Genomic DNA, 10,533 nt, shown 5'->3' on the forward strand with positions numbered 1-10,533 from the left:
TCAGTTCCGATTATTAACCGGTAACCGAACAAACCCACACGTAAGTATATAGACTATTGCTGGTAGAGTTCTGTTTGGTATACAACGTCTTGTACCTACTTAGATACCGTACGTAGTAATTGATTTAGACTCCTAGCGAGTCCTAAAGGGCCTACTCGTAGCATCTTCGTGACACATAGTCCTGTTTGTTCAGTGTTGTTTTGCGAGTTGTTCATGGATCGTAACACTCTGATCCTTTTTTTTTCTTAACATCTAACACGGTCTTTTACTATAATACTTATTTTCTCCTATGTACTATGCTACACTACTTGTAATGCATGAGTGCCCAGTCCTCAATATCAATACTATGTGACATCTCCTAGTCATACCAAAAGGTAAGTACAAGAATACTTGAGCAAGTATTCTTTGTGTAGTATAATATATATAGTGCCAGCCAGCCAGCTTTGCCTCTAGCTGCTGTAAGCATGTCTACCCCACAGCCTTCCTGTGTGCAGAGTTGTTACAGTTTTAACCCTAACCTCAATCACAACATTATCCACTTTTTGTAAGGGGCGAGCCGCTGAGGGCAATATGCGATGTAGAACTTGATGGATTTGATAAGGGGCAAGTCCCAGAGCGGGACTTGCAGAATTCTAATACTCCCACTTCGGGGGTTGCAGGCCCGCTCCGGAGGTAACCGGAGGTTGTACGTCCGCTTTGGAGGTACCGAGGCCTGTGCTGTTGCTGAGGCGCTAACAATGGGCCTAGCCCATTACACTTTTTATGCATACAATCATTATGCAGTAATTCTGAAGATAATAAAATGTGCACAGAGTTGTATTCCATTTTCTTATGCAATTGCATTGTAATTCAGCACTGTTCAAGGTCTTTAGGGTTTATTCCTACATATTGTAACGCCTTCGACCAAAAGCGCTCCGATAACGTCTGGTTCCTGTGGGTCTCAGCACACCGCTCTCCTTCCTGTCGCTAACTACCTCCTTGTCAACTGGACAAGGGTAGTTCCAATTCCCCTCCGAACTGTGTACTTAATCAGTTTGGCACAGTCTGTAACGACGCAGGCCAGTAGGGAAGATGTCCGAAGTAAGTGTGAGTCCACTGCAAGGCATATGGGAGTGCTGGGATGTTGAGAACACTAGGATTGAATTCCCTACACCTATAGGTCTTGTACAAAAGGATACAGAAAAACTACTCTATCTAACGACTGTGTCAGACTGATTAAATATACAGTTCGGAGGGGAATCGGAACTACCCATGTCTAGGTGACATGGAAGTAGTTAGCGACAGGAAGGAGAGCGGTGTGCTGAGTCCCTGCGGGACTACACGTTATTGGAGCGCTTTTGGTCCAAGGCGTTACACAGTCATTAGATAGAGTAGTTTTTCTGTATCCTTTTGTACAAGACCTATAGGTGTAGGGAATTCAATCCTAGTGTTCTCAACATCCCAGCACTCCCATATGCCTCGCAGTGGACTCACACTTACTCCGGACATCTTCCCTACTGGCCTGCATTGTTACACATATTCAATGGTACAGGGTGATAACAGGGGTTGTACAGAGGCCACAATTAAATTGAATAGGGTCTATACAAAAAAGCACTAGAAGTTAGGCAATTACAACCTGACCAATAGTCAAACATCTATTACTCCAAGCTTTGTTTAAGTGATAACCAACCCTAACAATTTTCTGTACTTTTGCTCATCCCCAAGAACCAATCAAATAGTGGCTACAAGCTTTGCTTAAGACACAACTTTAACAACTCTTTACTTACTACTTTTTACTTTATTACTACTTAAACTTATTTGTAAACTGTTTGTTACTATAATCTTGTTCTTCTATATAATTTAACTCTACTCTATATCCATACTTTTCTACTTTCTATACTCTACTAACCTTGCACCATTCATCTTGTCCTGTCCATTGACCGTGAGGAGAGAGCCATTGAACTGTCAATTGAGCATGTGAGAGAGCTTTTGTCCTGTCCATTGACTTTGTGGAGAGAGCTGCCAATGGACCGTGAAGAGAGAGCTGTTGTCTTGTTGATTGACCATGAGGAGAGAGCCGTTGCACTGTCGATTGAGCGTGTGAGAGAGCGTTGTCCGGCCAATTGAGCGTGTGACAGAGCTGTTCTCCTGTCAATTGACCGTGTGGAGAGTGATGCTGATTGACCGTGAGGAGAGAGCTGTTGCACTGTCAATTGAGCGTGTGAGAACTGGTTGGGAGTGCAAAATTGCTGCTTGTGTATCATATTGGGTAGCTGACGTTATCACAGCTCTTTATCACAGCTCCATGCTGACAACGTCGGTAGGGTGGGGCTAGTAGAGCCAGGGTGTGGCTAGTGAGTTAGGTTTAGCCTCATGTATTCAAACGCGTGCATCACAACATCCAGACTAGCTACACAAAATCCAAGGTCAGATTCGGAATCAGCGTACGATTCTGCACAGGATGGCCTGTAAGGATAAATTTATCAAGCTCTCTAATCACCGCAAATCGGCCAAACGAATCGGGGGTCAAACCCTTCTGTTTCGGGCAGAGAAACTGTAACGCTAAGCCTACTCTGGCACAAATCGGGGTGCGATTCGTGCATGCTCTTGGGTAGGGGTCTATATGGATTGTTGTAGTTGTAAATCGTAAAGGGTAAGGCGCAGGGGTCCTGCTAGCGCCGGGTAAAATCGTATAGGGTCTATACGGATATTGACTAGTAGTTAGTTCGGCATAGCATATCAGCGTGGGGCATGTGCTGCCTACAAGACATCCCATTCGTCCATTCCATTTCGTGAGTCCCTCACGCGGGCCCTGCTTATCTGGGAAAGTGTCCAATAGTGTGCGGTGCACACTTGACACACATTTCATACCAAAGGAATCATAAAGACAAAGTGTGTACGAAATGTGTCTGTGCGCGGAGTCTCACTCACGTGAACCGACAACTCCCGTGACAGCCCAACACGCTGACTAACACCACGCCCACGTGAAAGAGTCTCCCCACCGAACGCTAAGACAATTAATCGAACTAAGAACATTTCCCAACGGAAAAAAGGCAAATATTCCAAAAAACAGAACACAACCTACGGGGAACAAAACAAACAAAACGCTCTACATCCACAAAGACAAAAAAAAATACTATTCGAAGTAACCCTATAACTTTAAAAAAGCAATCTCTGCTAGCAACACGGTCACCCTGCAACACGGTCCCCTAGGAACACGCAACTTGCTCAACAAGAGCGACAACCTCCGCGTCCGCTCTACGCGATCAACCTGCACCGCAGCCACGGCTCTTTTGCGGGACAGACATCGCCCACAGCCAGAGTAACACCTCCAAACCAGTGCTTCTCTCCCCAGGGCCGCACTCCAATAAACCTCACCAACCATATAAACTGGCGCCGTTTGCGAGGAACTTCGGAACATGGCTTGCAGAGGAAGTCCAATCTACAGCTGTATCCGCCGCCCGACGAGAACGCCCCATCGTCCAGCGCCCTGAACGCTCCACTCATCGCAGACGCTAGCTGTGCGGCGTCTCCACCACCACCAACGATCTGGCAACAGCTCCGCGCTACCGCCTCCGCTACACAAACCGCTTCCTCCGACAGAAGCGCAACCGCAACATGGTCACGCCACTCCCTGCCCTGAAGAACCCCCACCTTCAACACCAAGTAGCTCCGCCTCAACTGATTGGACGTGTACCGCCTCTGGTCGCACCCGCATCCCTTTGCATCGTAGCACACCGGTAGCTCCCCGCTCTCCCGAGTGAGAAACCAACCTGCCTGACTGCCTCTCGCTACCACGCACGTCAACGACGCACCCTCGTCCCGCAAACCTGTAGCTAGTGTAAGTCATCCAAAACCCGCTCATCCTTCGCGCACACTTACACGAAAGATTCTCCTTCACGACCCGTAGGTTATCCAGCCCCAAAGGTCCAATCACACTCCCTAGTGACTGCGTACGTAGCTGACCAATCAACGCCTGCCGGTCCACCTCTCTCTGCGTCCAGGTCCACTCCATCACCGACATCCACTGTCGTCTCTACTACCAAAACGTAACACGCGCCCACACGTTTCTACACCAACTCAATCCGGCATCCGCTGCGTACAATCCAACTCTCCATGCAACCCTTGCACGAGTCATACTGCAAAATATGCTCCGTTCACCCGTCATTCAACAACCACATCCGTTACAACCATATCCATTCCAACACATCCGTTAAACCATGTCCCACTTCCATCCGCAGGGGTCTGCAGAACTAGTGCTTGTGCCAAGCTTAACAGTGCTGATGCCACGTGCTTTTCAACCACTATCCCCATCCGGGCAAACTCATCCTAGTTCGGCACAGCTTACACGTGCGGGGCATGTGATGCCTTGCAGACATCTCATTGGCCACTCTGTTCCGTTCATCCTTCACGTGCGCCCCGCAATAACTTGGAAAGTGTCCAATCGTGTGCTTTGCACACTTGACACACATTTCATACAAAAGGAATCATAGAGCGGTATGAAATGTCTGTGCGTACTATCACTCACGTGAAAGGCCCCTGTCCACGCGCAACGCACGTGAGAAGAGGACACTCCCGTGACACCCCACCAGGCTTACTAACCACAAGTCCCCTCCGGCGCGAGGCTGCCAGTCAATGCCAAGACAAATCATCGGACTTAGCAAAACTAATAAGTTTCATCCGCAGTAAGACAACTGCACTTAAAGAATTCTCATAGGAAAAAAAGACAATTCTAACACTTAGATCACACCGAGAGTAAAACTCCCTCACACCGCGAGAAAGGACGTAAAACACCGTTAAATAGTCAATACAACTCTCGCAATTCACCGGTGCTGATGCCTACAACTGCAGCAATCTCAAATGACATCAATTCGTCACTCCAAACCTCTTACGGAACAAAAAATGCATATCTCATCGCTTCATTCCAGTCCCTAGCTAAACCACTGGGTCTCCCAGAAAATCCGTCGCAACTACTTCCCGACATAATGGCCTCCAACCATCACCAGTTCATCCTCGAATTCGCTACCAAATTCATCCGCTTCCGGATCAACCTCTGTTACCGCTACAGGCTCCACCCGCGCTAACACTCGAGGAGGGGGACTGATCGCAGCGGCTCCATCATCCTCAACGCCGTCTACTCCCACCACGGCGCGCGGGCAATACTTCTTCACCATCCGCCCCTGCGACTCTCTCTCCTTCCTCGCCCATCCCAAATAAGCCGCATCTTTAAAACACCCGCCTGTGCTTTCTCCAAATTGCGCGAGCGCGCGCTTCAAGCCATTTGTCACGGCCTCCTTTGCCGCGTTCTGGAATGCCATGTACGGATCATTGTCGAAGCTGGAACCGTACCCAGTATCCTCCCGGTGGGCTGAACCTAAGTGTTCAGCAAGCACCACACGCACGTGACACCGCACGAACATCTTCGGTCGCGCCACAGACCGATCTCCAAGAAAATCCGCGGGAACCACCTCGGCCTTCCCCACCTCGGACGACCACCCGTCGAACCCAAACACAAGGTTCGCTAACTCAAGCGCGTGATGGCCCTGCAAAAACCGCAAAGTACGCCCTCCAGGTCCTTGCCGTTCAGACACGAACCGCGCCGCCGCCGGCATCGACAGTAGCTTGTCCACCTGCTCAGGTGTCCGCAGTGAACGCGGACGACACTCGCTACCTAGCTCACTATCATCATCCTCTGCGCTCCCTACTCCCAGTCGCGCTCGTTTCCGTTCACCTCCGTTCCTCCGGGTCGCCATCATCGTCCCCCTCGCAGTCCTGCGTCTCTCGACAAAATTGTAAAATGAACAAAAACCGTCATCTCACATCCGTTCATAACCACATCCGTTCCATCCACTTCCATTTCCGTCATTCCATTTCAGTCGTATCCCACTCCCGTTTGCAAGGGCCTGCAGGACTAGTGCTGATGTCCCGTGAATAAATCCACTGACCTCTCCGGGCGAACTCATCCCAGTTCGGATAAGCTTACTGTGCGGGGCATGAAATCCCATTCTGACATCTCATTGGCTCTCTCCGTTCGTCGTCCCGAAGCTCGGTCCCTCACGCAGCCCCACTTATTATGGACATGGTGTCCAATAGTGTGCTGTGCACACTTGACACACATTTCATACAAAGGAATCATAAAGCAAAAGTGTGTACGAAATGTCCGTGCGGAGAGTGTGATATCACATGATCTACCCAACCCCGTGACACCGCTCCACGCTTACTAACGCAACACTGCGAGGCAGTCAATGCCAAGACAAATAATTCGACATAGAATATTTCTCAGAGAAACCACAATCAATGTTCCAGCGAGTCCATCATCTACACCACGAAGAAAGTCTCTCTCAAAACAACACTCTCCCCCAAAGATGGAGACACTCCAATAAAACAATCCTTACTGACTATTAACAAACACTCCCTGCACGGGTTTCGAACGGTGAATTCCAAGAGCACACGCACCACAGCTTCTTCGCGAAACAACAAAACAATCCTTCATCACTACTCCTTTAACACCCCGACGGGCCTTCCACATCTCCGCCACATAAGGAACGCGCGATGCTCGGGGTTCTACCCACACCCGACAAGAACCCGTGGCTCAAGGTGCCACATACCATCTTCGCCCTTCTTCTCGCATCTCAAAGCACAGCTCGCAAACCACATTCCCATTAAAGCTGCATCCGCACTGCACCCCAGAGCTAAATCCCCCATCAACAAGAAAACTCACGCCTGTCACTGCACATCTCCGTGCCACTCTGCACCCTCCGGAGCAGACCTCCCACTCAAATCCACCTCGGAGCGTTGGCAAAACGAACATGCCCAGCACACTCATCGTCCACTCATCCAACCGCGCAACAGCGCATGCGTAGTACAAAATTTCGCTTGCCATCCACTGCGCTCGCACCAACACACACGAACCTTCCAGAAGAAAACGTTCACCGCCCGACCCAGATAACCTGTCGCAGACAACTCTGTGACTTCCGTTCATCAACATCAAACGCATCCGCATCTGTGGGACATCCTGCTCTGTCACAAATTCAAGGGACACCTCTCGCTTCTTCAGCACTGCCTCTCATCAGCGTAAAACACAAAACCAACCGTGACCCTTCCCGGGACATCAAACTAACCATTGACGCGTCGCAAGAGAAAAAACACCTCTTCCTTGCTCCCAAACCCTTCACAGAACGCAACCTCCACCCGTTGCTTTCCAAGCCACTCCAAGAATCCAGCCTCCACGGCCTTCCACCAAGTCCAACACGTTCGCTCTACAGCAATCCAATCCTCTATCGTCGCATCCCGACTCAACCAGCCTAACACCTGGACCACCAACTCCGTCGGCAACTTATCAAAACCAGACTCCATCCCATTGACACAATGCGCACAGAGAAAGCGGGGAAAGAGGTCCCCAACCCTTCATCTCCATTATCACCACATCCGTTGCAACATATCCATTTGACTTATTCCGTAAAGTCGTGTCCCACTCCCTTTTACAGGGGTCGACATCACTAGTGCTTATCCACGTGTCCTACATCCACTACCCCTAATCCAGTACACTATTCCATAGTCGGATAAGCTTAGAAGTGCGGGGCATGTGATGCCTAGAAGACATCTCATTCGTCCATTCCATTCCGTGCCTCCGTCAGCTCACTCCGTTCACGTGCGCCCCGCATATCGGAGGAAAGTGCCGTGGCCAGTTAAATCACTGGCACACTTTCATCGAAAGGAATCATGGTAGACAAAGTGTATACAAAATGTGAGAACCCACGTGATCCATCCCCGGATCACCCTACCCAAGAGGATACGCGAGTTGCCCCCCGACTCGCGCCCGAACGGGCTTAGCGTTAGGGTTTCTCTGCCCAAAACGGAAGTATTTGACCCCCGACTCGTGGGGCCAACTTGCGGGACGATGCAGAGCTTAATAAACCTATTCTAACTACTAGTCAATATCCGTATAGACCCTATACGATTTTACCCGGCGCTAGCAGGACCCCTGCGCCTGACCCTTTACAATTTACAACTGCAACAATCCGTATAGACCCCTACCCAAGAGGATGCATGAATTGCACCCCGATTTGTGCCAGAGTAGGCTTAGCGTTACAGTTTCTCTGCCCAAAATGGAAGGTTTTGACCCTGCTGTGTATTGACGTTAGAAACCTACTAGGTTTCTTTGCTCGGCTGCGTGGCTGCCTCATCCAGCGCTAGCTCAAGCAGCCTGTATATCTTTGCTGTGCCTTGCCTGCGTTTCTTTGCTAGCTTTATCTTGGCGGTAACAAAACACGTGTCTGTTTACACGCTAAACACACATGCTGTCACGCTAAACATGTACGCTGTGCGTGTGCCGGGCCCTTGCTTTCCTTCTCTATAGCTGCTGAAATCAATGTAGATTGCTGTTCTTCCTTTCTTTCTTTTGCCTTGCTAGCTGCTGCTGCTGCACGGCCTGCTCTTACCTTCTCCTTGCCCTACTCTGCTTTCTTAGGCATGCCTGCTGCAGCAACATCTTCCCGGTCCGCTGCCCAGCTGCTGGCTAAGCTGAAGCAGCAGCAAGAGGCCCAGGCAGCGTGCCTGCTCACCCTTGTGGCCTACATTGAGCACCCCGCTGGCAGCTTCCTGCTCTGCCCGACCTGCTCTATCGCCATCCCTACAACGCTGCTCCCCTTCCATTTCAGCAGCACCCGCACGCACGACTACAGCAAGAGGGACTGTGCACGCCTCCTTGCTGCTTGGGAGGCGCTCTACAGCAGCTCCTGTCCTGTCGCTATATGCACAGAGGCAGATGCTGTAGCCTGGGAGCTCCGCAACAGCAAGCAATTACCCCAGCCGCTTCCCCCTGTCCTAGAGCTCCCTATTCACCATGCCCTGCAGTGCAGACTTACGGATCCCGCTACTGGCAAGCGCTGCAAATACCTGGACGCACATTCAAGGTGCATGCGCGCTCACTGCTACAACGCACATGGCTGGGGGGAGGAGCCCAAGCAGGGCGTGGTGATAACGCTAAAGGAGGGTGAGAGGCTGCCCTGGGAGGAAGAGGTGCCCTGCCAGCGCCTTAGGAACAATGGCAAAGCCTGCAGGCGACGCACAGCCTGCTGCCCCTCTGCCTGCTAGACCGCCCACCCGCTGCCAGCAGACCTGGGCAGATCTGGAAGCCAGGCTTGATCAGGGCCAGGCAGAGAACACCATCTTCCAGGCGGCCTCTAGCTCAAGGTACCCCATCCACATCTCACCATGGATTGAGAAGACTGGCTGGGCGGCTTACCTTCAAGGCCACCGCCTCTGCCAGGTAGCCCAGCTGCTGCAACCTCCAGCTGCTAGCGAGCCTGGCCTAGCTGTTCTGCACAGCGCCTTTGATGCGCTGATTGAGTCAGCTTGAACAGCTGTGCTAGAGGAAGATGGCATCAACACCTTCACCCTGCACAGAGTGAACAGCTTCAAGCGCAGGCAGCCCTTTAAGAGGCCTCTGCTCACTAAGCTTGTTGATGGAACCTACCAGAAATATAAGGCGGTCTGGCGCAAGTTCTTAAGCTTTGTCTACCGGCTTACCGTGCTCCATCAGCAGCCAAATCTGCATTACATCTTGACTCCCCAGCAGCAACAGGCTCTTGCCAACCTACCCACCACCATCACTGCAGCCTCCTCTGCCCCTGCAGCTAACGCCGTGCAGCCTACCCTACCCACCACCCAACCTACCAGCCCTACCTGCACAGCCTACCCAGGCCGCTTGGCTGCTCCCTTGCCTGCTCCTTCCCCTATCCGCCTTTGCTCCCAAAGGCAGGTGTCTCAGGTCTCACCTCAGGTCCAGACCCCAGGCTCTTCATTGCCGGCTAGCTGCTCAGAAGATGATTCAGGCTCCGAGTACAACCCAGCGCTGCCTTTGTCCCCAAGCCAAGCTGCCTCGCCTACTCTCTCTCCCCTTTTGCCTCTCTCTCCCCTCTTTCAAGGGGCAGGAGGTGAGTTGGATGAGAGCCATGCACTCCAGACTGCAATAGAGCCCTGCCAAGATCCAACGCAGCAGGATCAGGCTGCTTGCTTGGAGCTCTGCATTGCTTTACTAGATCATCGCATAGAGGGGAAACTTACTGACAGTATCATGGTTGGATTCCTTGCTGCAAACGGCATCAACAAGGAGTGCGCTGGCTTTAATGAGCCTGTGATTGCTACCTCGCCCCTATCAGCATTAGTGAAGATGGCCCAGCTGCTAGTCTTGCAACATGCTGTGCACGAGCATCGCTCTGGCCATGTAGACTACCCCAGCAAAAGGGTGGCAGAGTTGCAAGATCGCTTCATGGTTTATGGGAGCAACTCACCTATCAACTGGATCCTGAACCTGCGGCAATATGGTGCTGCTATCTGCAACAACACAACCGCAGCTGGCTGGATTGAGTGGTCAGATGACGGCCAGACGCTTACTTACAAAGCCCTAGAGCTTACCCTAAATGGCTTGCGCTGGTCAATCCGTGACCAGATAGCGGAAGCCCAGGAGCAGCTCAATCAGCTCCTCTTGCTCCCAGACTCAGAAGCAGACACCTAAGCACACTTAGTGCCAGCCATCAGCTTTGCCCAGCT

General features: G+C 51.2%; 4 protein-coding genes across 4 annotated transcripts; 1 reads left to right on the plus strand and 3 right to left on the minus strand.

The window, feature by feature from the left end:
- Positions 1-3,126: 3,126 nt before the first annotated feature.
- On the minus strand, positions 3,127-4,101 carry BU25DRAFT_177440 (uncharacterized protein). Its single transcript, XM_033700879.1, has 2 exons — positions 3,862-4,101; positions 3,127-3,809 (listed from the first exon to the last, which is right to left on the minus strand). The coding sequence occupies exons 1-2, from the start codon at positions 4,001-4,003 to the stop codon at positions 3,238-3,240; spliced, it is 714 nt and encodes a 237-aa protein (XP_033557525.1). The 5' UTR covers positions 4,004-4,101; the 3' UTR covers positions 3,127-3,237.
- A 1,055-nt stretch (positions 4,102-5,156) lies between these two features.
- BU25DRAFT_303304 (dsRNA-binding domain-like protein) lies at positions 5,157-5,612 on the minus strand (the record flags this gene model as incomplete). The annotated part of the gene is made up of 1 exon (XM_033702024.1): positions 5,157-5,612. A coding segment is annotated over one exon (456 nt), but the record flags the coding sequence as incomplete, so codon positions are not given.
- Positions 5,613-6,489: 877 nt separating this feature from the next.
- BU25DRAFT_414349 (uncharacterized protein) lies at positions 6,490-7,232 on the minus strand. The gene is made up of 2 exons (XM_033707256.1): positions 7,101-7,232; positions 6,490-7,042 (listed from the first exon to the last, which is right to left on the minus strand). The coding sequence occupies exons 1-2, from the start codon at positions 7,101-7,103 to the stop codon at positions 6,572-6,574; spliced, it is 474 nt and encodes a 157-aa protein (XP_033557527.1). The 5' UTR covers positions 7,104-7,232; the 3' UTR covers positions 6,490-6,571.
- A 970-nt stretch (positions 7,233-8,202) lies between these two features.
- Positions 8,203-8,611, plus strand: BU25DRAFT_414350 (uncharacterized protein; the record flags this gene model as incomplete). Its single annotated transcript, XM_033707257.1, has 1 exon — positions 8,203-8,611. A coding segment is annotated over exon 1 (160 nt), but the record flags the coding sequence as incomplete, so codon positions are not given.
- Positions 8,612-10,533: the final 1,922 nt, after the last annotated feature.

Source organism: Macroventuria anomochaeta, assembly GCF_010093625.1.
Source record: "Macroventuria anomochaeta strain CBS 525.71 unplaced genomic scaffold BU25scaffold_37, whole genome shotgun sequence".
Classification (NCBI taxonomy): Eukaryota; Fungi; Ascomycota; class Dothideomycetes; order Pleosporales; family Didymellaceae; genus Macroventuria; species Macroventuria anomochaeta.